The following is a 27,661-nucleotide window of genomic DNA, read 5'->3' as shown; positions in this document are numbered from 1 at the left end:
ATTTTTACTTCTAGTAGTAGGTACTGCAGCTTCCCTTTAAAAAGTACATACTGTTGCATGCAGTATGCACACAATCTGAACATACTATTTTCTCATAATATTAAGCCCTGAACTTTGACCCTCTTGCTTTTATATACATTACCTTGTAGTTAAAACAAACACCACTCATGGAGCTCACTAGAGACAAGATCAACTCTGAAAGCTCCGCAGTTACTTTGCAATGTATATATCCATCCATTTTCCGTAACCACTTATTCTCTTGAGAGTCACGGGGGGGCTGGAGCCTATCCCAGCTGACATTGGGTGAGAGGCAGGGTACACCCTGGACAGGTCACCAGACTATCACAGGGCTGACATATAGAGACAGACAACCATTCACACTCACATTCACACCTACGGCTAATTTAGACTCACCAGTTAACCTGCATGTCTTTGGACTGTGGGAGGAAGCTGGAGTACCCAGAGAAAAACCCATGCTGACACAAGGAGAACATGCAAATTCTGCACAGAAGAGCTCCCTCACCCTGGGTTTGAACCAGGTAGTCTCTTGCTGTGAGGCGAGGGAGCTTATCCGTCATTGCCACTTCTGACAGCTGTCAATGCAGCTCAGTCGATGTGATGTATCGTCTGCTGTGCAGAGAATTGTGGGTCAGAATAGCCAGAAAAGTATGCTGGCATACATATAGCAAAATCGGGCTGGATGTAGTAGAACATCCTGGTATATTTAGCATACTACATTTGACATACTATGTATTGGGACATACTAAATCCTTCTCTGGCATAATTGACAGTATGATAGTATGGGGATTGGAAGGCACAGTCAGTGTTGTTAAAAGGTGATGTAACACAGTGATAAACATGCCATTGACCCAATTTTTTGGAACATTTTAACGCCCAACTTGTTGCATTAGAAGTTGTATTCCTGTAAACATTCAGTGATAGTTACATGTCACAATTAGATGTTAATTTGCTTTTAAGATACAAAGCCTTGTGGCCCTTTCTTCAGCTAAAATCCAGAATGAGTGTTATTCCCATGTACATGAAAGACCTAGTTAAATGCAACAGTATATTGCACTAGATTGCAGCAGTGTGCATGTTAACGCCTCACCTCGTCACCTTTAGCGGAGGAAAAAAAAATACACCACAAACTGTGTCAGCAAATACCTCACAGCAAGTTTTATTTATACATCCAAAAACAAAAGATCAAATTTCTCACACTATATACAGATATTACATACAGTGTTTGTACACATATTACATAATTTGTACACAAGAAAAATATACATAAAAATGTAAACCTTTGTATACAAAAAATACCTTAGACAAATTAAACAAGGACCGATAACAAAAGGTGACTAGATTAGCTCATCCTATCTTTAAAAACAGTAATACAGTACATTCAATGAGTATAGGAATTTGTCAGCCATCTCTGAATTCAAGCAGTTAAATGTGCCTACAGTACGAGCCCTGTTAATTTTGTTCTACGTGGTTTTTGGGAGAGTAAACTGGTGCCGTGACTAATCTCATGCTATGTGGATACAGCAGTTATGCCTTGCAAACATTTTCATCCAACTTTTTTTGTCTTTTTTTTTTTTTTTTTTTTTTTAACTTTTCGAAGGGGGGGCACTGTGTTTATGACTAGAATAGTTACAACACTGCAGTCAACGAGAAGCCCAGTCGTCTCTGGTGGAGCTACGGGTTTACACTTCATTATGTGTTTTCTCTTTGGAAGGGAGAGACAGAACTGGGCCTTCTCACAGCTGGAAATGGGGGGGGGTCTGTTCTGGTGCAAGCTCAGAGCTGGTAATGATGGCAGCTGTTTACTTAATGAGCGTCCAAGCAGAAAAAAAAAAAAAAACAAAAAGGCAAGACAGACACGGGACACATGAAACACCACCGGCCTCATCCACTCCTGTGCAAATCTATGTTGAAAAACAACATACTGTAATCTGTTTTTCTCCACATAATGAAATGAAATGGCGATGCATATATTCCTATGTTTCATATACCACCAAGAATCAAGCCAGTGACCATAATCTAGTAATATAATGCTCTCACACAAAAGGTTGCTGCCCCATGCAAATCTCAAGACTTCTTTCTGGAGTTTAATAGCTATCAAAAATACTCTTCATCATCATAATATTTTTAAAAAAACTGACAGCATACAAACATCGATCCCTCCGACTTACAACCATTTTGATAGCCATTAAAAACAAGAGACTCATTCTACAAGACACAGGTTCCACTGAATACATTGCAAATAACAATTTCAATCCATTGCTACTCAATAATTCACCAACAAACCCCAAGATAGAGACTCGCTACTCTATATACCTAATACTCAACAATGTCTGACAATCCGTCAAATGTCTAATATAATATCTATCAAAAGCCATGGTTGTACTGCTGTAGGAGTCGGTCACAGACGGGGGAGGGGCTCTCAGGTGGTTCTCGTTTTCTTAAAATTAAAAATCAGACCCCAGGTTTGCAGCTTAAAGTTACTTTGTAAGTGAGAGTAAAACAGACACTGATCAACACACCAGTTTATAACATTTAAATCACCATCTAAGCCATCTCTGGGTAGTAGGGCTGCGTGTCGTTTAAAAAATTGTAACACCAGCGCCGTTAAAGTGATACCGAAACCAACAGAGAACGTCATTTGATACCCACAGTGTGAATGGCGTGCCGGACTTTAAGATGTTCTGGTGGTATCACGCTGAACTGCCAACTATGTCAATAAACCATGCGCCACGCTGGGGACAGTTGTGAGAGTCCGCCCAGTGACATGGCTAACTGTTAGCATCACACAGCTAAAATTACCTAATGGTTATTAGCGACAGAATCAAGCCGTTTCAGTGTCGGTGTGAGTTTGTTCAGACCATTTAAAGCTCCCTCTAACTGCCGTTTAACTGACTGTTCACTGGGAGGAGAGTGGCTCCGGCGACAGCAGCAACAGAAAGTTTGCCAATCCAGCAAGAAGTTGTAACAGCCATGGATCACGGACTGCCCACTGTTCTAATGGCCCAAATCCCGAAGCCCTGTTAGTCCAAAAAATGTCCCATTGGACCCAAAAAGAAACACTTAATGCTCTTAAATCCGATTTCCCCGAAAATACACACTCCCTGCAGTTCGACAAAAAAAATCACGAGACAAAACATTCACAATGTTTGTTTCTGGAAACAACGGATATGTTACGTTATTTTGTAATGGATGTGTTCAAACTTAACATTTCTCAAAAAAGCTGTGGGAAGCATGTGGTTAAGTTTAGGCACAAAAAACACTTGGTTATGGTTTGGAAAAGATCATGTTTTTGCTTAAAACACCCATGTTTGGTAGCATAAAAGCTGCTGGAAAAGCAGGGACAGGTCAGTGAATAACACCCGCATCTGGTGTCTCAAACGCAACAGGGAAACTGAAACTAACTGTGGTGAGTGTGTATTTTTGGAAAAACGTGGCATCAGAGCAACGGGCATTTGTTTTTGTGATAACAGGCTGTAGGAGAAATGGGCTTTCAGTCGGATGGGTCATTCTTTGGACTAACGGAATTTTTGTATGTTAAAACAATGGCATCAAACCCCCGGCGCAAAAAGGGTTGAATGCAGGTATCGTTTGACTGGAGACGTTTCGATATCACTTGGTACTGGGTTATTTTGGCTATCAGTACTCCATACCCAAAGGTATCGAGTACAGACAGTCTATCCTTGATGTCTTATAGTGGGCTTTCTTGGAGTCCTGACACTGATTTTGCCCAACACGTAAGTCACTTATGACCATTGTATATGTGGACCAGAGAGCACCTTTGAGAGTAGACACTTAAAGTCCCTGGATTACGCCATTATCGCCCCTACCATTAACACTGAAACTCATTTATTAGCCTTTAAAATCTACTCAGTTTGACCCCAGAGAAGAAGTTAGGCTGACCTGATCACTGGTCTCTATAGGCTCTAATTCTGAGTAAAACTGCTGTAAAGTAAAATAAAATAAAAATCAGTTTACAACAGTTCATAGAGGCCGAAATATATTCCTGACCCAGCCCAGATTCAGCGAGTGAAGCTACATGTAATGAGACCAATAAAATACCTTACAATGCTAGAGTTATGTTAATGTGTTTATTGCTTTAAGAAACTATATTTACCTTCAAGTGTCTACTAGGCCACTCAGAGTCCCACAACCAATGGTGAGGTCAGAGATTTTGACGTCTGAGCAAACCAATACATGAGCACATATACAGTATACACAATATAAAAACAGCTGTTTAAAAGTATTTTGGTAAATTTCATATGACTGTGAAATCTGACTCGGTAAGATTCTATATCATGATAACAGTTAAATAGCTTTGAAACATAATGGGTCACAAATATCACAACCTGTACTCTTTGTTTTTCAGAGGGTGACAGAAGCAGTGTATGAAACAGGTGGGAAATTAAAAAAATGCAATGGCTATCTGAGCAAGGCAGGGTACAGTTGATCATTTAGACACAGGACTTTAACTGGCAAAGCAAACAAACCGACCACTGATTGAGGCTTCTGCGTCGATGAATTCTGAGCACTGTGACAGATTAATCTCTGCTAAGGTCCTTCCGCCAATTTTCACCTGCTTTTTCATCGCAAAATCCAACTGTTACCCCCTGCTGACGAAACCACAAGGCATCAAACAAGTGGACTCACACTGACTTAGAATCCCAGAGGCCGCCTGGCTACAGAGTAAAATAACAAAAACAGAAAATATGGAGGAAAATCTGAGGTTGTGCAAATTCATTATCAAATAGTGCACTATTACCACATTGCACACATGTAGCAGATGAAGAGGGGTGGTCAATCAGGAGCCAGTGGACTGGGTAATAAGTGACTGTGAGTCCACAGACCGTCATGCAGCCGCTGCAGGCTCTCATTTACTTTGCGTGAAAGGTGGTGTGGCGCTGTTGGCACTTGCAGCGGTGGCACTAACTATAGAAAAGCCAGCGGGGGGCGCTGTGGAGCTGTGGCTGGGCTGCACGTCTTTTGGGATGCCACTGTGGGAGGCCAATTGATGGCCAAAGGCCGCGCTGAACTGTGGGAGCTGTTGCTTGGGCTGTGTGGAGGTCAGAAGATCATGTGAGGAGGATGGGAGGGAGGACGAGGGGGCGGGGGAGGTCGTTAAACCTGTCAGGCCACTCTGGGGCATCGCTGAGAGAGCAGCCATCGGCTGCAGCGTCACAGAGTGGGTGGTGGCCGGCGGTGTGGACAGAGAGGTGGATATGAGATGGCTCTCTGGTCCTATGAGATTGCCAAATTGCGTGGGGTCCGTGAGGGGGAGAGGGAGATTGTTCCATGATGAGCGTGGGGGTCCTGGCACCCCGCTGAGAGGAACTTCTAGCAATAGAGGGGTGTCTGTCTGGAAGGAGCTGGCGTGGGGAGAAGATATGTGGTCGCTGTATGGGGATGGCACGTGCTCACTGCCGTAGTGGCTGCCTTGGGGAGATGACGTGGGCGCATCCGACTTGGCCAGCACGTGGGATGTGTGTGTCCGGGAAAACGTTCGCTCTGTTATGGAGGTCTGAGTGAGCAGGGAGGTGGTGGAAGGGGCTACTGTAGAAGAAGATGAGGTCAGGTTGGAGCCCGACGTCTGGGGCTGGTTAGCAGGCTGAGATGGCGGCGAGGGGGGAAAGTGACTCCCGGTGGACTGCAGTAGATTGTCCTCCAGCTCGAGGCTGGTGAAGTTCTCTGTAGGCATGCGGCTGTTGAGCAGGTCCCCCATGCCCCCCGGCTGGACCGGACCAGGGAACACAGTCATGGCGCGGTGGTCCACTCCTTCAGACGGGGCCAAGTCGCCCATGGAGGTCAGGCACACCAAAGAGTCCGGGTAAGAGCCCATGGCCTGCAGCGCACGCACCAGCTCCTCAGCCTCCTCCGTGGTGGGCAACAAATCCCCATTCTTACCTACGAATACACACATTTATCATTACAGAATCACACACAGGGACTTTGTGAGTACACACATCAAAGAATGAGCCATATGACAACCTTCAAACAAGTCAAAGTCCTGCAGATCATCGGGTAGTCTGGGTAACACGTCGGAGAAATCCTCCTGGTTTAGCTCAAGGTCATTTGGAATGTCTGCCATGTCATTGGTGATATCGTCAGGAAGCTCCTCCGTACTCAGTTCTGGAGTTGACGGGCTTCTGCCACAAAAATGAGACAAAAGAGCTCAGTGCAGAAACACAACATGCTATTGTCGAGAAGAAGCTGTTCAAACACGTGTGACATGAGCACCTGTGACTGAGGGTATTCCCCTGACACCTGATCTCCCACACTAAATTTTTAAGTCAACAGTGTAGCGACATGAGTGCAGCTCACCTGATGCTGGCCTGTGAGGGCATTGCTAGGCTTGTAGAAGGCATTCCCAGGTTCCCCTGTGGCAACGCTGGAGGGATGGGTTTCTGAGGCCTCCGCGGCCCTCTCCTCCTCTTCTTCTTGTGTTTTTTGGTGAGCGCCGGTGGTTTGGTCTTTTTACGTGGCTTTCGCTGTTGCTGCTGCTGGTGCTGCACTCGTCGGTTACCATCCCCTCGCAGGAAGTTATCCTGGGTGGTGTGTACGGATGAACATTGAGTCATCATAACAACAGCCCATGTGGAATCAAACAGAGCAGTCCCAAAGAATGAAGACTACTAACTAAACACTAAATATGAAGCTACTGCCAGCAGCTAGTTAGCTTAGCTTAGCTTAGCTTAGCATAAAGACTGGAAACAAGGGGAAACAGCTAGCCTGGGTGTGTCCAAATGTAACAAAACCCACATACCAGCACATCTAAAGCTACAGACATTTTGTCTCCTTTGTCTTTTCATCCAAAAAATACATTTCACAGGGGGTTATGTGATGGGCTATTTTTGGTTGGGATCAATAAGTTCTCTGCTGGTTGCTGGGCAACTGGATACAAGCTGCAACCTGTTAATTAGTAAGAGTTAGAGGTGCTGGTGGGTGGATTTTGTTACCCTTGGACAGAGCCAGGCTAGCTGTTTCCCCTTGTTTCCAGTCTTTGTGCTAAGCTAAGCTAAGCTAAGCTAAGGACATATATCAATCTTGTCATCTAATTTGGCAAAATAAAAGCACACCAAAATGTTAAACTTGTCCCATGAATACTGAACTCACCATTTTTTTGGCATGCTCTTCACAGAGTGGTGTCTGGTGCGTGATATCAAACACAGGGATGGAGCACTGCTGACCATCTGCAAATTTGGCTGTGCAACTAGCAAAGAGCTGCTGGGAACGATTCAACAGAATGTCTACAGAGGACAATAAAGGAAATAACACAATACAACTGGGCAAAAAGCATGTGATCGTGGTACTCCATCACATAGGGATATTTGACATCACAGTGAGTCAATTAAAAAAACATGTACGACTGGAACTGATAAACCTGGATTTTCAATTAGGTAACAGAATCACAACCATTCTTCTGCACTTGAAGCAACCAGCTGTACAGCCAGTGCTGTGGTGGAAAGGATACGCTGAAAGCAGTGTCGAGTGAAGGGCAGAGCCCTGTTGTTGCAGGCTTGGCCCTTTGTGCTGCCAGTGCAGGTCCCCGTATCTGTGTTCTGCTGCCTGACTGGAGTCACACTGTAGAGACACAAAGATCCAGGACTGAGCTGACAGCAGTAACACATTTGTTAGGTTTCAACTACTTTGATCTTACTGCATTCATGTTAGTCTTTACAGATAAAAATGACACTTGTGAGAATACCTCGAGGAGCTTCGAGAGGCACCACGTAACTCCTGGATCAGCTGCCCGGCACAATCGGGGTTGTTACTGGCAGCGTGCAGCAAGGCTTTGCGGAAGGCATAGCGGTATCTCTTTTGACGGATACTCGCCCTCTCCTGCCTGCACATGTGCTTGTATTTCTCCTGGAGGTACGAGCAAAGCCTTAGTAGCCGCGTTCTCCGCGAGGAACCGCTGTCGTCTTCCAACCTATTTAGAAAACAATTAATAGCGGTCATTACGAGAAGCCTCGCTGGTTCCAAGTTTATACTGTGGGGTTAGGTACTAGGATACTAACCCATTCTGTGGTCTCCAGGAGCTCTGGAAAGGAACAAATGTCTCCGCCTCCTCCTCTTCATCATCATCATCGTCAGCACTGTCTTCTGACCAGTCCAGTCCTGGAAAAGAACCTGTTAGAGCAGCTCATCTGTCTCAGCAAATGTCAGTTGCTACACTATGTCTAAACTATCTTACACAGTCCATTAAAACTGCACATGAATTTATAAGTGAGGTAAATGCATTTAAATTAAGCACCTAGATGAGGAAAGAGGTCTCCGTGCTCCTGGTGTCTCTTGGCACAGAGCTGCACCAGATGTTGCAACCTGGCCAGGCAGCTGGCAGAAGGTGAGAAGGCAGCAGGACGCATGACAACCATGTGCCGCTGATTGTTACTGCCACTGTCCTTGCAACTGACAGGCAAGTGAGTCGCAGTGAAAGGCATTTTCCTGCTGAGTGATGGCCCAGAGGGTTGCACTGGACTGGGTGCTGCATTAGCGGGCATCCCTGGAGGCAGAAAGTTGACCGTCTGAGGTGGTGGTGGATTGCATAATAAACCCTGCTGCTGTCCTGGGAAGATGAAGGAAGTCACGCTGGAGTGCTGGGGCGGGTGGAGGAGACCTGACTGCTGCCGTGGGAGATGAGTGTTGAGCGGCGAGGAGGGGTGGACACGGGGGGCAGGGGAGGGACTAAAGTGCTCAGGGGGTGGCTGGAAGAGGTCCGTGTCATGGCAGAGTTTCTGACTGAGCACCAGTCGACTCTGTAATTTCTTCTTGATGGCGCTGCCCTTCCGAGGAGTACCCACCTCCTCCCCGTCTGTGTCATCCTCATAAAAGGCAAAAGGGTCCAGGAGTTCCCCATCAGGGAGGGGCAACAGGCGTGAACAGGGAGGAGATGGCGGAAGTTCATCTAGACCATTGGGAGCTTTCAGAGCTAGTGAGGGCACAGTTATATTGAGAGCCACTGACTCCAGGTGAGCCCGTGAGCGCATTTCCTCCAAAGCATCATGTTTCTTTTTCCGCTCCTTCTTGGGGATAAAGCCCAGAACCTGCAGGTGGCTGTTACAGTATCTGGAAAACAAGAACACATCCTCAGCATACTGTGCACAGCGTAATGTTTTCTGCACAGCACAGGAGAATATGCAACACATGCACACAGACATACACACCTGCGGTCCTCAGACTTGGGGATGGGGTTGGTACAACGCTGGCTGTTGTACTTGGCCACATATTCACATTGCTTGAAGGGGGCTGTCTTATCCTCCAGAACGTGCCGGATACAGAAAGCATAGCCGTTTAGTCTGCGCTGCTTGCACAGCTTTGGGCTGTACGAGCACAACGGCTTATTGTCCACCTCTGAGAAGTGTATGTGTTTGCCTTCATACATCACGTGACTCTTGTTCTTGACAACATCAGCTGATGGGATAAAGTCAGGGGAAACCAAGAATTACATCACTAACACTTCATACTGAGGAGGAAACTGCGCACGCTGAGAGGCAGGGAAGTAGTCATCTCTACATCAGGAGACTGTTTAATAGCTAATATAGGTATTTAATGGGAATAAAAATTCAGGACGCCCACATAATTATGCAATATTATTTGGTGGAATGTCAAAAATTAAATATCATCTCAAGACTGATTTCATAACAGCTTGTTCATTAAACTACTGGACTGCACATTATCTTTGAAAACAGTCTAGACAGAAATTTCTGACTGCTAGTTGCTGTCACACCTTCTCATTTTCAAAATATCTCCATGTGAAACGGTGGTAAACAGAGAATAGGTACTTTTATGCAACAGTCCATCCAATTATTCTCCAAACTACCACTTACAAGATAATGCGATGGCGGTAAAACAGTATATTGCACGACAGCGGTGTGCATGACAAACTAGAAAACAGTCACCCGCCGGTGTGAAGGCATCATTGCAAAACTAACTGAACACTCATAACTTAATAAAAAAAAGTCGCTTTTTCCATTCATTAAAAAAACACGAACCCTTCTATTAATGGAACGCTTCTTAGTGCAAAAGCATGCAAACAGGATGCTCCGGGAAACGTTATGTCTCAATACACTGGAGCAATGATTGTAGCGTTAGCTGGCAAGCTTCAGTAGTAGCTTAGCCGCTACTTTTAACTTCAATTGTGTGTTTTCAAGATGGTCTTGACAGCGCTACGGCTCTGACAGCTGAGGTACATGTTGGACACATGAGGGCAGGGTGGCTAAGAGTCATTTATAACAGCCTGAGTTAACGTTAACAACTTTAGGTGCGGAGACCCGGACAGGCAGCAAACGGTGACTAACCAGCGTAACTGCCGTTAAGAGCCTGGGGAGCTAGCATGCTAGCGTTAGCCTGGAGCCGATGTACAGATGTGAAACTTTACCCTGTGAAACTGTGAGCGTATCTACGTGACACATACTCCCGTGTCCTGATCCATAAGACACAACTTTATCCACCTTTAAGCAGCAATACATTTTATCAAGTTTAACCAGACGCGAAAAGTCCAATTTGCTAGTTAGCTAACAAGCTATCAAAGCTAAAAACACAAATTAGTAGGCGGTAGCTAACCAGGAAACGGAAACATCAGAAAATGGCAACACTATAAAAGGTCTATTTTCAGTTTAGTTTCATTAAGAAAAATGCAAGCGTATTCATACATGACAAGCAATACTTGGCCTCAATCGTGGGATTTTTGTGTAAATAAACGCGATACATTTATGGCCAAATACTTTCAAACAAAGGGTCTACATACGAGGCTTACGGCCTGTCCCCGAAGGCCTCCGTTAATAATCGATATGAATTATAGCCACTATCGTTACATAATGTGACATTAGCAGGCTATAGGGCTTAAGACTTTAAACATTGCATAATTTTCTATATCTCCTTAAGGCACAGAGTCATTTAGTAAAATCACAAGTTATAAAAATAAATGAGTCATTAATAGGAGGCCTATTAGCCTCGGTAGCACAGCGGCCTCTAGTTGAACGCCCGGCCGCTCGAAGCCCTCGCAAAACAGCACACTCAGAAATCGAGACCGAGGCTGTATACGATTTCGCTTACCTTGAATTGGTATGGGCTGTGTAAGGTATTCACTCCAGATAGACGGCCGAAATGTCTATTAGAATCAGCTAGGCTATTTGTGCATCGATATTCGAGACAGGATAATAACAGTGATCTTCATCGAGCTCGGTATATCTTGAAATAAGGATGCATTTAAATATAGGCTATCCAGAGCAAATTACAAGCAGTAGGCAGGCTGCTGAGGATTTTTGTTGGATCCACAGCAGACTCCTCACAGCACCACTACAGGCACTGCGGGGACATGACAACAATCCGCTCAACAACAACAACCTCTCCTACCATATTGGAAATTCAACTTTCTTAAAAGCCCCTACAGTGTAGAAATGTCATGTTAATCTCTTTATGACAGAAATTGCAGTTTGTGTAGATGACAGTGCCGTTTACATTTTTCTCAGTTAAAGCAGCTGTGTTTAATCATATTGACTGAGAGGTCCTGCAAAGTGTTTCAGTGTGAGATCCACCTGGACCACGGCTATCGTCCTCCATATGAATGAGTTACCAGCCCTGCTGCCACTGTTGCCGCTGTTCACTGATGATGGACCACGTGCCAGGCACATACAGGAGCTCGAGACTGGAAAAGTTGACTTGTGTCACATCAAACAAGGACAATGGCTTCCATATCAGCAGCACATATTTTTTTGACACTTTTAACATTTTTTAATAGCAGCACAAACTTGAATAGGTGGTTGCAAATATTCATTAGTCTTGCTACATAAAACTGGTTCATTAAATATCACATAAATATATACACTTGTAACACTATGCTCCAAATACTTTTAGGAAAATATAACACTTTTAATATTAATTGTACAAGAAGATGAGAAACTAAATTTATCTTTGATGCCTAGGGACTTTAAATCTTTGGTCACACCTACCTAACAGGTAAACATAAACTGTGAGGAGTGCATCTTTGGAGATTTGGTCAAGCCTAAACGTACATATTCACTCTGCAAGTAGCACGTACACAAGTTTCAGCAGGTTAGTAAAGTATGTTCGGTCCATAATGTGCATAGATGATGAGGCATCTACTTGGAATAAAACAGTGCAAATAAATACATTTCTAGGAATGTGCAAATAGTAAAACTGTGCGTATAATTTTTTTTTTCATGGACTGGATGGCTATCATTTGTGCTTCAGCATATGGCTGGCTCGTCCACAGCTTGAGCTCCCTCTTTGACGGCTTTCACACACTTGGCCATCGTCTGGGAGGCTCTGCTTATCGGATCTGTGAGTAAAGATTGAGAGCAAATTTAAAATCGGCACACCAAAATTCAACTTTATAATGTGTCTTAACTGGAAAATCAATAGGTGTTCATGATGCCATGAATTAAAATTGTTGTGCTTACTTTGCTTGAAGATATGCATTTAAAGCCCTATGTTGTAAGTGTAACAATAATGCTGCTGAGTCTGGTGTTGCAATAGTATGTGTTGTATTATGCTTGTGTGATAACCAACATACAGATAACATGATAATATTTGGAACAGTCTGTTACCTGTTTTATTTTGCAGTTAAATAGGACTATCAGCTTTAAACTAAGAAGCATTTTGTCTGCATCAAACTCATAGAAGTAGTGCTACAAACTAAATTCTGTCATATTTGTGTATGAGAATAAAAATTAAAGCAGATTTTCATGAACATAAACACAAGCAGTGAGGCAAAGGAAATGAAAGATGCTGAGGGAAAGTACTTACAGCAGCTAGGTAGCTAGGTATATATTGGATTTTTTTTCTCTTTACCAGGATATGACAATAATTTGATTTAAAAAATCATGAATTCATGTAATTCAAAAATGATTTAGGAATTTCAGTGAGCATACCGCATATGAATTTTGCAGATGCCATTGACCATGTTTTTTCTACAGAGGAGCCATTCCATGATCACATTATTTCACTCTACTATTTTTTTGTCCTTTTTGTTTTCTGTAATTTGCTTTTACTATTATTTTTGGCAACAAGCGTCGACACACAGGATATCTCATATTACTGAAATTGCTATGAAATTTGCTGAACACATATTATGCTCCGATGATTTTAATGGCTTCATGACCTCATTGTTTATTTAGATTTTGACCCTCTTAGCTGTAGCGCTCGGACATGTGTCTGTTCTCTCCTAATATACAATTACCATTAGCTCTCCAAATGTTCATGCCGCTCTAAATAATGGCAATAACATTGAGATCTAACTATGGTATCACATTCGCTGCACATAAAAGAAAGCTTTAAGCTTTTAGTTATTGTACATTTCATATTGTATTCTGGTCTGTGCAGTGTATACTTATTGTTTTTATTATGTAAGGCATCAGCACCAGTAACCTCATCACTTTACAAGGTAGGTATATTGTATTTTGTACTATGCAGTGTGTACATACTGCCTCTATTATGTCAGGCACATGGATTTACTGTAGTATGCATTGCACCTTGAATTTTATTCTTATTTATTGCGTCTACTTGTTAAATGTAGGACAGATGTAGAGATGGAGATTACTGTTTCGCTAAATCTGGTGCAACCATGTTTTCATTTCTTGTAAATGATTAATGTCATTGCACACTGTCCTCTTACAAATCCAATAAACTAAACTAAACTAAACTATTCTGATAATAATCTATACTAATGTAAGTAAGAGCTCAATCAGAATCCAGATGACTAATTGTGATAGATGTTTCGTGGTGGTTCTAAACCTCACCCATTAACAATGTCAAATAAAAATCTGTAATATAAACAGAACACTTACAGGGGTGCTGCAAGTGGATTTCCTCCTTAACAGCAGAAATAACAAACACTTTCTTCAACAGGAAGCACAGCAGTAAACATCACTAAATCTTTGTTCAGCTTGGAGAGCTGGATTTTGTATTGTTCTTCAAAGAAATCTTCCTCTGATGACTGACATGTACACAGGACACCTTAACTGATTAATTTATTCAGCGATAATGTAACACCTTAGTGGGAATTTTCATTTGGATTTATTTCATTCAGTGAGAAAAAAAGCTCATGTAACAGCAGCTAATGAGGTCAAACAATAAGATTGCCAATTATGTGGTATTAGTATTATTAGCATTTCTCCCTGTCAACATTTAAGAATTGATGCAACACTGCTGTGTTTCCTGGAGGATTTTGGATAACAGATAACATTAAGACTGGGTTGCGTGAGAGGAGTATCGGAGCACTAGTGACCCACCTGTCATATAGAAGTCCTTCACAGTAAGCTGTGGAGGGACTAAGGGTTCAGTAAGGACAGCCTGGTTCACTGCCTGAAAGAGATAAGAACAGCATGAAGCAAACTAAGATAAACTAACTGAATACATTTAAATGAAGCTTTATTAGTGCCTCCTCTTTAATCAACTTAACACATGCTGGAGGAAGATAACAACTGACCTTAGACAGTTCATTAGCCTGCTTAAAGTAGTTGGCCTCCTCAACATCATCATATCGCACCAGATTTGGGGAAACCTCTGCTAGCCTGTTACGCACTTCATCAAGGGTGTCATATGGCAGAGTCACTCCAGCAAGCTTAAAAAGGGACGGGAAAAAAACACAGCATTTAGTCCTGTTTCTTATTATTTTGTATAAGCTGGTTATTTTTTAATTGTAATTCACCTCAGATATGGCTCTGATGATCTTCCAGTCCTCCCTAGCCATGCCGGGGGGCGTCACAGCCACTTTGGTCTGCTGGGCACGGCCCTCTGTGTTCACATAGGTGCTACATTTCTCAGTGTATGCAGCTCCAGGAAGAATGATATCAGCCATTGGTGCACCGGCATCGCCATGGTGACCTGCACAAATCATTTAAACAAAGTAAGAAAAAGTTTGATGCTCTACTGGAGGGACAAAAACCATTTTTACTGAAGATATTCCCTCCTTATATTTTGATGATGGGGATGGAACTGTCGAACACTTTGTGCACTGGATTCATTTAGGTGTCTTTACTCAGGTTTTTCCTTTGTAACCGCTCTGTACATGTAAAAAATGATCAGGACTTATACTGCCTCTCTCATATGCCATACATAAATTAGTCTAATGTAAATGAAAGAGCTTCTGCTGCTGTGCAGTAAAAGAGCTGACCTTGATAAATTATGAAGCTATCCTTGGGGAGGTCTTGGCGAGTGATGCAGCCTGCATCAGCTCCGAGTAGAAACAGAACTTTGGGTGGGTTCTTCCTGATAGCCTCCACTCCTGGCTTGTACCCAAGATCGAGTGCAGCCACTTGACTGGCAACCCTGAAGACATGGGCAAAACAGCACACATTGTACAGTAAACATCCCTCTTGAACACTCCTCTTACCAGAAGCTTTTCCTCTTAATTTTCCATGACTATGACCTGTGAAGCACATTGAGAACCTTCCAGGTTTCCTCCGCGCCACTGCTGACTCGAGCGTTCTGGGCAATGGTTGACACAGCAGCCATTATCGCGGCCCCGTCCTCTCTCTGCAGGCAACTGCTTCCAACCACAACAACGGGATGCTTTGCTTTAGCCAAGACCTTTAAGAGGAGATAAACAACACAAAATCAGGAAAGACATTCAGTTTGACTGATAACAATCATTGTATTATTCAGGGGGGAATTCATTGAGAATGGATTGCAGCACCACTTGCAAGTGCTATCTGCCCTTTCTCAAGATTCCATTCACAAAGTGTATTGTGCTAATGATATTACAGCGCTGACACTGCCACTAAGTTTTGCATCTGAGTGCGATTATCTATGTGGCAAAGTATTAATGTGCATTTTGCACTAGGAACACAGTAGGCAGAGAGACAACGAAAACTTGAGCTACAGGTCCTGACTGACGAGGTGTGGAGCATTTCTCAACTTTCAGGAAGGAATTTAAACATGACAGAGAGAAACCATATTGGGATTTAAAATCCCAGTCTGTCTGTGCTGTTGGTGTTTTAAAACACACACTGTAAAAGAAGATGGCATGATTTGAAGCAGAGGAAAAAGGAAAAAGAAAGGGGGCCAATTTCTGCCAAATGTATGCATATTATCTTGTTTAAATGTGTGCAAATAACACCAGCACTGAGATGCTATTTGTGTGGAAGTGCAGTCAGGGGTGCATTTCAACCTTTGCAGGGGCTTTGAGACTTCACATTTTCTTTTTGTCTCATTTGTGCAGAATCAGCATCTGCAAAGCCACGCAATCCTTTTGTGAATTCGCCCCTGGGAATGCTCAGACTGTTACCTGGCAGAATGGATGAGATCCTGATGCAATTTCCTGAAGCACTGTGGCAGACTCCCCAAGGTGGTCATATGTGTAACTTAGGTCCACTTTCGTTCCCACAAGAGCCACTTGCAACTCATTGTGGAGCCAGCTGTACCAGAGATATAAAATCATATTAAAGAACATACATTTCTGTTTAACATAACTCAGATACACTAGTTAAATACTGAGATATTGTATTTGGAGCATTTAACATACCCTTTTCTGATTCGTGCATTGAACAGAGGAGCCTCATAGCGTGGGTGTGTGCCAACCAGAAGCAGCAGGTCAGCCTCTTCAATACCAGCAATCCCAGTGTTAAGAAGATAGTTTGAACGCAGGTCAGATCTAAAGAAGCCAAGGTAAAAACAGAAACTTAAAGCTCCACTGTTTTTTTTTCTCCTGAGGTTTTTATATTAGTCTGTAGGTTTCTGGTCGTGTACCTTATTTATTAAAATCTGAAAGTCCACATTTTTGATGAAGTATGTATGTTGTAGCGTCAAACGCTGTTTTCCCAAGCCCTTCTAAAAACAGTTTCCACTGTAACCTGAAATAGGTTTCTGCATGATGACGTTGTTTCATATAACCCTATGTACCGCTGTGGATGCCACATTAGTTTGGTTCAGAAAGTCACACAATAACACAAACAAATTAAACGATTGAGGCAGCAGTAGACCAGCAACTCCCGTGTGCTGAGGGGTAAAATGACTGTTTCTGTCTGGTGGAGTCTGATGGCTTTGAAGAGGGCATAGATAGGTAAAACGGCTTCAGCTCCCTGATAGAAAGGGCTGTATGACAGCAAGGTAAAGCTGTAAAAATATTCTAAACATAGCATACATTTGAAGAGATATTGATTTTATTTTAGGTGGTCCTTTTTTTAGGTGGCTTAAATACGTTTTGCTGCTGCCCCCTTCCTTAGCAGCCAGATTCCTTTGACAAAAACGGTAATTTTACCTTGCAGAACATTGAGAAGTTACTTGTCTACTGCTATCTCTGATTGGTTAGTTAGTCTGGTTATTGTGTGACTTTCAGAACCAAATTAACATAGTGTCCTCAGCTGTACATTCTTTAACTTCTGTGCCCAGGTACTCCCGTCTGCTTCTCCACATTGTGAGCATGCCAACCGCCAGCTAACCGTAGGTAATACACTGACTATAAATGTGTTCACACAGTACAAATGCAGTGTATAGCAAACACCATCTTCTCTCTCCATGTGAACCTCAGCAAACAGCTGCAAGTTGTTCAGGGAGGGCATCAGCACTGTAACCTACATCACTGCTTTTTGCTAACCTAACAGCTGACTTTGGGTTTCCATTTTAGAAGCACAGAAAAGAACGCAGCTGGACACACCCTTTAACATCAGGGCAAGTTAAATTGGCTTTGTCCCATGTTCAGTTTTACTCCGTCTGTGGCCTTACCCAGCTCCAGTCATTGGGAACGCCTCCTCAGTGCACAGGTTTTCACTGTTCAAACTGTTCAGCAAATCTTTCAGGGAAATGAGAGCCTCTGCGTCCACCAAGCCTCCGACAACAGCAGCAACATCGTTTCCTTCAACTCCTTGCAGCTGTCAGATAAAACAGCTGTTATTTAGGACAGCCTGAGTTGAAACAACAAGTGGCAAATTATCATGCACTGTCTGATACAGAAGGCCATTTCATCATAAATCACATACTGCTCCAGCAACTCGAGTCAGCACATCTTCCCAGGATGTTGGAACCAACTGCCCAGACTCATTTTTCACCATTGGTTGAGTAAGCCTCTGCCTTTTGAGTCCATCATACGCGAACCTGTCAGGATGGAGGCAAGGATGAGTTCAGCACTGATGCAAACATCATACACAAATCAGTCTGTGAAGGAAGCTTTGTGTGATGAGACAAGAACCTGGTTTTATCTGAGATCCACTCCTCATTAATATCCTCATTGAGACGAGGCAGGATTCTCATCACCTCACCCCCGCGAGTGCTCACCACAATGTTGCTGCCAACAGCATCCAAAACATCAATGGACTCAGTCTTCCTGCAGAAAACCAAACAACACGAGTGTAAAAATTAACCTATGATTCTAAAATGTTAATCAAAATGTAGTGCACACTCCACAAACCTGGTCTCCCAAGGGCGTGCAGTGAATGCATATGGTTTAGAGGTCAGGGCCCCCACTGGGCATATATCAATAACATTCCCAGATAACTCCGACATGAACATCTTCTCCACATAGGTCCCAATCTGCAGGTCGTTGCCTCTGCCAGTGGTGCCTAGGTCCTCTACACCTGCAATCTCACTGGCAAAGCTACAGGAGCAAAAAATATTTATTTTCAATAATCTAAATTTACACAGCAACTCAGCTTACTCTAGATATTGATGCATGACTCACCGCACACAGCGAGTGCACTGGATGCAGCGAGTCATAATGGTTTTGATAAGAGGGCCGATGTTTTTGTCTTCCACAGCTCTTTTGCCCTCTGTGAAGCGGCTCCGGTCACTGCCAAACTGCATGGACTGGTCCTTCAAACAAAACAGTATTTAGTCTTATTAGTCAATCTCATCTTTATAAATGATTTAAAAAGAATGTGTGTCATATTCACACTCATGTCTATGATTAACTCATCTACTGTACACTGGTTACGATGATCTTTTACCTGTAGATCACACTCTCCTCCCTGATCACAAATTGGACAGTCTAATGGGTGGTTAGCCAGTAGGAACTCCATCACACCCTCTCTGTGTAAAATCAAAGAACAGTTGTGAATATAATTATTTGAAGTGGGAGGTTTGGGAACTTTTTTTGTCCGACAGACAATTGGCAGTGATTATAAGGCAATATGACCTCTACAGGACAAATATGTTTTATTGTCAGAGAACAACAGGGTATACAATGTCTTACTTGTGAGTTTGATTTTACCTGGCCTTTCTTGTTTTGTCAGAGTTGGTTAAAATGTTCCAGCCCTTCATGACAGGCATAGCGCAGGCTGCCACTGGCTACAAGATAAATGGAATAAAAGTTTACACTCTGTCTCTGTTAAAATAGGCAACTAAATACTGAAAGACCAGCTTGGCTGCCAAAATAAAAGCAAAACACAAATATACACAGCCTAAAACATACCTTAGGAACCTTCTCTATCTCCACAAGACACATGCGACAGTTTCCAGCAACTGACAGGCGCTCATGGTAGCAGAAGCGAGGAATCTGCATTCCTACCTTCTCACATGCCTGTGACAAAATTGAGTCACAGTGTTAGATCCGATATTATGACTCAAGATGTCAGGAAATGAGCTCTCTATCACATGCGACTGCACAGATGAATTTAGCATGTTACCTGCAAAACGGTGGTTCCTGGCTCCACCATGACAGGGTTCCCATCCACAAACACTTCCAGTAGGTTACTAGCAGGTGCTGTTGCTGTCGCTGCGGTGCGAGCTTTAAGCACACACATGAAACATTTATGCAGACCTTCTCTTCCAAGTACTGTTACATTTAATGGAAAAAACAGCTGCATAATGCATCATATCTCTATCACATCATATTACAATGAATCCCTGATTTTCCAAAGTGTAACAAATGACTGGCGCTAACTACTAATTGGCTAAATTGAGCCAGCAACAGCCTGGCACCAGATGTGGTAGCTGGCAAATCTGACTGTAATCCTGCCTATAATCCATCAGTGGAACAAAGTGACAAGGGTTCTGGTGCTTGCACACCACTAACAACAAACAGGGTGTTCTGCTTAAATACAAGACACACATTGTATTTAACCAAAGCACGAACAACTAATCAGTTGATGAATTAGCATACTGTTACCATTGTTAGTTGCTGCCACACCTCCTTTGACAATTGCTGGTGGAAAGAGGCTCCGGCTCACAACAGGCAAACGCAACATGCTGCAAGAGAGGCAACATCACGTGTGTAAGGTCCAGTTCCTCTGGTTAACACATTTAATAAGTGTCAATAGAAGATATTCGACGGTGGTGCCCGAGAACAACTATCAAACTAGCAAAGCGGCAACTAAGTTAGCAAAACAAAAACAATAATGTTAGCTGGTCATTTAACGCAGGGGCTGTCACCCAGAGCAGCTAATTTATGCTGCGACGTATATTAAAAGTAACACATATAATTCAGGATGCATTTTATACGGCTGTATTGATATAAATAAATGCCCTGGGAATATGAAATAACGAACTGTAGCGTTAGGTAACGTTTAACTAGCCAAATAATGAGCCAAGCTAACGTTAGCAAACTGACATAATTTAGCATTAGCTGACTGTATTAGCTCGCGACATTATCAGCATAACGTTACGCCGGTTATAAATTTGAACTGCCCGCACGTGCAGCTGTATGTAAACGGTTGGAACGTTAGCTCCAAACTCACAGATGTAGCATACAATGCTACAAACAAGCTAACGTAACATATTATGCCAACCTAATTACAGCCGAATAACTTTACTGGTTTGTTCAGTTTTAAGGTGCTGTTTCTAACGTTGGTTCAGCAGTTGTGTCCCGGTTATAAAACGCCCACACAGTAAGTAATATTTAATAAACGCAGCGGTGACCAGTTGCTTACCTTGCCGGTGTTTGTCCTTATGAAACTGCCTGCGACGCAGATTGCGCACTGTCTTGTTATTCTGCTGCGTCACGGATTAAGTAATCCTGTATACCATAATCCAAGGCTACTTTTCTGTAAATAATGACGAATCTAATCGTGCATCTCTTTAACACTAGACATTACAGTAATGTAAACCCTCTCTTTAGCAGATGCTCGTCACATGTACACCAAATAGTGACAGGCTGTGGCACAGTGGCAGCAGCAGGGCTTTCCCATCACATTGAGGCTTCATCTAATATGGTTTATTCCTCTTTCTGTCTGTAATGAGCTACTTTATAGAGTATTTTTCTAAAGATGGAGGGTCACAGGTCCAAGTCCATAAAGTGCCATGAGGTCCTGCTGAGTGTAGTTGTTAAAGGGGAACTTGACCCATTTTTCAAAATTCATACATGTTATTCCTTTGGTATAAGACAGTCCAAAAACATGAACAGCTATCTCCCAAATCCAAAAACTAGAGTGCTAAAATTCAAATTTGTGATGTCACAAGGTATGAAGTCTGGAGCTGCGCCACAGACAATGAATTGTGAAAGAGACGACACCGAGAGCACCCAGGGGAATGATCTGAGTATATGTGTAACAGGGTCAATTATACAGCAGTAATATGTGTAACAGAGTAATTACACAAAATTTGTTTCACTTGATATTATCTGACACGCTAAGGCCTCCATAGTCAATATGTGGAACGTTTGATTTTCAGTTTCTGTACCCCTACGTTCACCTTTTGGGGTACCCCACCTATAAAGAGGTGTCACCCGTCTTACCTCTCCCCTTTTGCTGTTGTACTCCATGGGAGAGGTAAGTGACATCGCTTTTGTGGTAATTTCCATGTTGTTAAGCTATGTTTATAAGATAATTTTATGCTAACATATTCCTGTATCACTTAATTTGTGCAGGGGCTTGAGTTATATGGTTATAATTGACAGAGGATTTCGTTTTTACCTCTTGCTGTCAGGTATGTTTTCTGTGTTTTGTTGTCCTGAATTGAATGTAACATGGCCGCCCCTCTTGCAGTTGTACTTCATGGAAGAGGGGCTCGAGTCACATGGTCATAATTGACGGAAGATTTTGTTTTTACCTCTTGCTGTCAGACTTGTCAGGAATAAACAGAGATCGCCATCAAAGATATTCACGGTCTGGGCTTCTTCATATCAACACAGCACAGACAACACTTGTGTCCACTGGTTACATATGGGGACATTTCCTGTTTCATAACTGAGGACACTACAATAGAATAAAGCTCATTTGGGAATAAAAAAGAAATTAAACATTCTGTGGGTCCACAAAAACATGGAGCAGCTCCAGACTTAATACTTGATGACATCACAAGTTTGAGACTTACTGCATGAATGAATTAATGAATTTTTAATATTGTATCATGCAAGCAGTTATGCCCAGTCCAAATTGGCTTACGAGATACCATAAATTCAGAGCAAGCCAGGCTCAGAATCCAGCAAACATAAATTGAAACATCATTTTGGAAGACCAAGTTCGTGGATCACTCACAAAGACATTTTAGTGTGTAAGACTGAAAAAAAGAAATCAAAATAAATACTAATTAAACAAACTTCCTTGCCTTCTCTTCCAGGCTTTAGCAACAACATTTGCAAACTTAAACAAATCAAAATTAATTAGCCATTTTTGACATCTGAGCACCAGAAAATGTCAGGATTTAAACGAGCAGTTTCATAGAATATAAGCTCTACGTGATCATAGTTTGTACAGTAAAAGAAAACAGGACTAACTTTCCACTTCACCCAAATCATACAGCTCACATTATCCTGTCTCCCTCCTGAATACTGTTGACTTTTCTGGTTTCTGGCTGTGAGAGAGTAACTCACGTTCATAAATATTGATTGGACCGTCCCAGGCCATGGAAATAACATACTGCAATACTTAAATTTGGTGGTGTTTCCCTTTAAAGAAGGGTGAAATGTGTCCTTCCTGTCCATATCTTTAAAGTTTTTCCAGGGATTCAAACTGGCAGTCTTTCCAGTCACATGCAGGACGGTGCTTTATCACTTACAGTGATGTAATCCATTCAAGTCAGAGTTCACCCGGGAGAAATAACAGGAAATGGCTGGTAAACAGACCCTCAGGAAATGGAAGGAACTGCACATCTGGATTTACATCAGGCTCGTGTATAGCAATTTCCACCTGAGACTCTAGACTGTGTGTACATAAAACATCAAAGCCTGCTTTTAAATGACAGAGTAAAGAAAACATTAAAGTACAGCAAGTGTTCAGAGGAAGATTTATTTAGAAATGTGCTATTTACTTGTAATATATTAGAATAAAACATTTATACAACTCTCAACTAGTTTAAAAATCTTACATTACATTAATAAGTGACTAGCAGCCAGTATAAAATTATATAAAAACAAATAATGTTAGATTATATAGATTTATGCAACATATTCAACTCTAAGAACCAAAGACGCTGTGCTTCAAGAGTACAACAATGAAAAAAATCAGCAATACATGAGATGCATTTGATATAAGACTGCCACTAATGATTACTTTCATTATTGATTTATCTGCCAAAGTTTCACTTGCTCTCTTTTGTCTGAGCAACAGTCCAAAACCCAAAGATATTCAGTTACTAGCATAGAAGTCAAATAAATTCAAGCAGCAAATTCTCAAAATGGAGAGCCAGGAAACAGAGAATGCTTAGGATCCTTTTTTAATGATTTAAATGATTAATTGATTATCAACATATTTGTAGATGGGGTGCCCAGTAGCTCAGTAGGTAGGGCAGGCACCCCGTGTGCAAAGGCTGTGTCCTTGCTGCAGCAGCCACAGGCTCGATTCCAAACCGTGGCCCTTTGCTGCATGTCGTCAAACTGTCCTGTCATTTAAGGCAAAGAAAGCCCCAAAAATAATCAGAAAATGCTTGCGGATTAATTTCCTATTGATCAACCAATGAGCTGTTTCAGCTTTGGTTTTATCTCTGAAAATCCCTTGTGCTATGCAAATGAAAAATAAGGGGAAATATGTCGTTCTACTCAGCTTTTCCATTGAGAGTAGTCCAAATGAAACAAAATAGGAAAATCTTAACACTACAGCTGGAAAGAACAGCTATGGTAATCGTCCACATTTACGCTGAAGTAATAGCCAGTCTTACCCTCATGTTTTTCATGGACAACTACTACAGTCTGAGGATGGTTGTAATCATAGAGTCGATGACTCCACAGGCTCCTCTGGGACACTTTCCTGTTGAACTGCTGGCACAGACTCCATCTCAGTGGCAGAGATCGACTGGCTGAGCTCTCTCAGTGAACTCTTAGTAATGTCCAGGCATGCACGTTTCAGGATGTGACGCACCTTTTTGCCCAGGAGCACGTACAGGAGGGGGTTAATGCAGCTGTTAAAGAAGCCTAAGCTGTTAGCGAGAGGAAAGCCAGCTTTCAGGATGCTGTGTAGGTACATTGAGGAATGCATGGATAACTCCATCAAGCTAAAAGTATGAAAAGGTGCCCAGCATAGAAAGAAGGCGAGAATTACAGCAGAGACTGTTTTGGAGAAGCTGGACAGCCGAACCGATCCCTGAGATTGATTCACTTTGATTGTCAGAAGTATACCTGTCACACATATGGCAGTGAAAGGCAAAAGAAACCCCACAGTGGTTCGAATGACCACTATCATAATGTGTCTCATGGCTGCCGTGTGTCCGTCCTGTGTGTGGAAGTTGTTGAAACACACAACTTTGTCGTGTAGACGCATGGTGTCGCGAAAAATCAATGCAGGGCAGCTTGTGATGGCAGCCACCGCCCATATGCAACAACATACATACCAGGCTCTCTCTGTAGTGCGATGCCTCTGAGACCAGTTGAGGTGGACCAGAGAGACATATCTGTCTATGCTGAGCACCGTGAGAAACAGCACGCTGGCGTACATGTTCATCACGGACACAAATGAGTTAATCTTGCACATGAACACGCCAAAGTCCCAGTGGAAGTCCCGCAGGATGTAATCAATGTAGAAGGGAAGAAAAAGAACAAAGACAAAGTCTGCCATGGCGAGATTGAGCAGCCAAATGCTGTTGACCGTCTTTTTGCTTTTAAACGCCATCACCCAGATGACGGTTCCATTTCCAATCAGCCCGAGCACAAAGGAAATAATGTAGATGACCACTGAGATGATGTGCATAGTTTCCCTCTGCCTGTGCTCTACTTTAAGCTCCTCCAAGTCGCCGTACTCCAGGTAGTATTCATAGGTGTAATTTTCGTAGTCCTCGCCAGAGTCACCCATTGTTGCACGGACGTAACCTCTGCGGTGAAGTTATCTGTGGGAAGGAAAAGCCAATGATAAGATGCATTCCTGTAGGATGATGCGTAAACACAGACATTCCCAGGCATTATAATCAACCTGTTCTCACCTCACACACTCTGTGATTATATTGGGCTGCTCCCCAGAAGGACACAGTTGTCTGTCCTGTCCGTCTGTCTGATCATCCAGTTCCTGTGTTGAAGCTGGGACTGGGTGTGTCCTGAGTAACCCTGGAACACAGTGTCAACATCCCTCCGGATCAACAATGTGGACAGTGAGATGCCCCACACATGAGACAGCAACAGGCCTCGTAGTATGATTCATAGTGTTTGTTGCACAATTGTATTGGCATCATTCATCTTTTCCAAGGTTATTATCATCCAAACATCTGGGTTGAAAGTTTTTTTTTTTGTTTTTTTTTTTAACATATCACCAATAATTAACTTAGGATGGATTCAAAACAAATTCACCATGAGTTTGTGGTGGCTGAGATGAATGTTGTTCAGGCTATTTCTAGTTTTCATTGCACAATACAAATGTACCCATGTATAGCCTATAAATGAACTTTGGCAAAACAAGTTCATGTAGACAGTGGCAGATCCTCCAATAGGTGACATAGGCAGCCACCTTGGATGGGACAGGGAGCGGCATTATTATTATTATTATTATTATCATCATTGTTATTTTATTTTACTTTTTTTTTTATTTATTTTTTTGACTAAAAAAAATCGTACATTAGGGAAATGGGGTGGAGTGTCTGTGGAGAGCATTAGAGTACGAGAAAATGAAAAGTACAAACACAAGAAGACGAAATGTGCAAATCTGCACATACTGCATTCTTTTGTACTTATGATTATTGTTTGTTAGCTAAGTTGTTTAATTGTGTTGGTTTGTCTTTGCTCCTGTTCTTGTTCATTAGACACACATTTTGTCTTTTTGTTTTTGTACTTGTCATTTTTTCGTACTCTAATGCTCGCCTCATACACTCCACCATTTCCCTAATGTTTGATTTTTTTTTAATGTTAAAAAAATAAAATTAAAAAAGCAAAATAATAATAAAATAATACTTTTAAATTAAATTAATTGATTAATTAAATTAATTACATTTTTCTTTTTTAATTTAATTTAATTTATTATTTTTTTTTGGGCAGGAGGTGGCGGCTTGCCTAATGTGCAGGATGTGTTATGTCTGGCACTTTAAGTAAAAATTATAATTACATGGTGGTCTTAAACTACCAGAACAACTTTAACAATATGAATTACATATATACAAAAAATAAAACACGTTTAAATAATTATTCTTTGCCCAAAAAATGTGTTGACTATCACACCAGACAGACACTTTAACAAACCATTGCAATCAACAAACAAACAGAAAGTCGAATATGTCCTTTATAAATTAGGATGCTACTGCAGATATTAATACATAAGTAAACAACAGAGAAACTTGTACAAAGATAAGAAACTAAATGGACAAAATGCTGAACGCAAAATCAGTGCAGTCAACAAAAAAGAAGTGGAACCTGTCCCATAAGAATGAGGGCTATATGAGGATTATATCTACATGAAAATCAATGCAGAAAACATGGTTTATATAACAGATATCCAGCCTGTTGAGTAGGAAATAACAGTTCATAGTATAGTGAGTGCCACATACACACTATTGGCATACTAATGGGATTAACATGAAGGGCTTTCCCGTTAAGATCTGAAGCAGAGTGCATCGCTTACCTCAAAATGCACTGCTCCCTTTTATTAGTGTCTGGATCAGAAAACACCGACAGCTCCCGGGTGGACGTGACTGCTAACGTTTTTAGCCGTTTAGCTCCCTTTTTCTGGGCCTTGTCCGTAACTTCCCCACTCGCTTGCAAAACTCTTTGTGCAGCATGTGTACTCTTTCCGTGAGTCCATCCAAACTCAGCTCCGTTAGTGTGTGCAGAGGAGCTGAAATGTGCAGTGGGCGCGCCTGGCTGACGCGTCAAACATGAACCACAGTATGAAGAAAAGTTATTGGTCACCCGCAGTGAAGAATGCTTTCATTCAGAGGAGCTGCGGCTGCTTCTCATAACAGCAGAGTAAACCCCCGGTGCACGCTTTTCCCCACTTCACTGAATAAACGGAAAAGTTTTAAATGCTGCAGATTTTTTCTCCTAAAATGCACAATCTGCTTCAGTGGGCGGGAAGGGCCAAGTAAGGGAAAGTTTATTTAAGGCTGTCATCTGCCTTTTCCCTCCTCTTACAAGGCGTTTAATGCTTTGATTTAGTACCCAGTTAATTGGTGCTCATTATAAGAGAATAAACTTGTGGCAGGCCTTCACGGTTTCTATCTGGATGTGCAGGCGGGCTTAGTACACTGTAAAAAGTTTGCCAAAACAACTTGGTGAATCCAGTGTTATTTCAACCCTATCTCCAGACATAATATTGATGTTGAATGATTCTGCAAAAGCCACATTGTTTTTTTCTTTTTTTTTCCTTTTTAAAATTATTTATTCCCACAATATCACTGCATAGTTAGG

The 27,661-nt window shown here is 42.2% G+C and overlaps 3 protein-coding genes across 4 annotated transcripts; all 3 read right to left on the bottom strand.

Annotated features, from left to right (window-relative positions):
- Nucleotides 1-1,153: 1,153 nt before the first annotated feature.
- On the bottom strand, nucleotides 1,154-11,324 carry LOC125899439 (INO80 complex subunit D). 2 transcript variants are annotated; one of them, XM_049593781.1, is made up of 10 exons: nucleotides 11,071-11,324; nucleotides 9,180-9,426; nucleotides 8,270-9,081; nucleotides 8,034-8,133; nucleotides 7,721-7,945; nucleotides 7,487-7,596; nucleotides 7,129-7,262; nucleotides 6,337-6,560; nucleotides 6,004-6,161; nucleotides 1,154-5,919 (listed from the first exon to the last, which is right to left on the bottom strand). In XM_049593781.1, the coding sequence occupies exons 2-10, from the start codon at nucleotides 9,395-9,397 to the stop codon at nucleotides 4,889-4,891; spliced, it is 3,012 nt and encodes a 1,003-aa protein (XP_049449738.1). In that variant the 5' UTR covers nucleotides 9,398-9,426; nucleotides 11,071-11,324; the 3' UTR covers nucleotides 1,154-4,888. The 2 variants fall into 2 exon arrangements, with proteins under 2 accessions (XP_049449738.1, XP_049449739.1); XM_049593782.1 differs by having other exon boundaries at nucleotides 6,004-6,158.
- Nucleotides 11,325-11,567: 243 nt separating this feature from the next.
- On the bottom strand, nucleotides 11,568-21,112 carry LOC125899440 (NADH-ubiquinone oxidoreductase 75 kDa subunit, mitochondrial-like). Its single transcript, XM_049593783.1, has 19 exons — nucleotides 20,838-21,112; nucleotides 20,078-20,157; nucleotides 19,596-19,696; nucleotides 19,382-19,489; nucleotides 19,181-19,257; nucleotides 18,918-18,999; nucleotides 18,653-18,783; nucleotides 18,383-18,568; nucleotides 18,164-18,298; nucleotides 17,955-18,069; nucleotides 17,701-17,846; nucleotides 16,502-16,630; nucleotides 16,265-16,394; nucleotides 15,407-15,567; nucleotides 15,152-15,306; nucleotides 14,687-14,862; nucleotides 14,465-14,599; nucleotides 14,268-14,340; nucleotides 11,568-12,316 (listed from the first exon to the last, which is right to left on the bottom strand). Exons 2-19 carry the CDS (start codon nucleotides 20,154-20,156, stop codon nucleotides 12,225-12,227), a joined length of 2,211 nt encoding a protein of 736 aa, XP_049449740.1. The 5' UTR covers nucleotide 20,157; nucleotides 20,838-21,112; the 3' UTR covers nucleotides 11,568-12,224.
- A 2,004-nt stretch (nucleotides 21,113-23,116) lies between these two features.
- Nucleotides 23,117-27,224, bottom strand: cmklr2 (chemerin chemokine-like receptor 2). The gene is made up of 3 exons (XM_049593784.1): nucleotides 26,877-27,224; nucleotides 25,255-25,375; nucleotides 23,117-25,161 (listed from the first exon to the last, which is right to left on the bottom strand). The coding sequence occupies exon 3, from the start codon at nucleotides 25,125-25,127 to the stop codon at nucleotides 24,048-24,050; it is 1,080 nt and encodes a 359-aa protein (XP_049449741.1). The 5' UTR covers nucleotides 25,128-25,161; nucleotides 25,255-25,375; nucleotides 26,877-27,224; the 3' UTR covers nucleotides 23,117-24,047.
- Nucleotides 27,225-27,661: the final 437 nt, after the last annotated feature.

The sequence above is a fragment of the Epinephelus fuscoguttatus genome, linkage group LG13 (assembly GCF_011397635.1).
Source record: "Epinephelus fuscoguttatus linkage group LG13, E.fuscoguttatus.final_Chr_v1".
NCBI classification, from domain to species: Eukaryota; Metazoa; Chordata; class Actinopteri; order Perciformes; family Serranidae; genus Epinephelus; species Epinephelus fuscoguttatus.
This window is presented reverse-complemented; position numbering and strand designations above follow the sequence as displayed.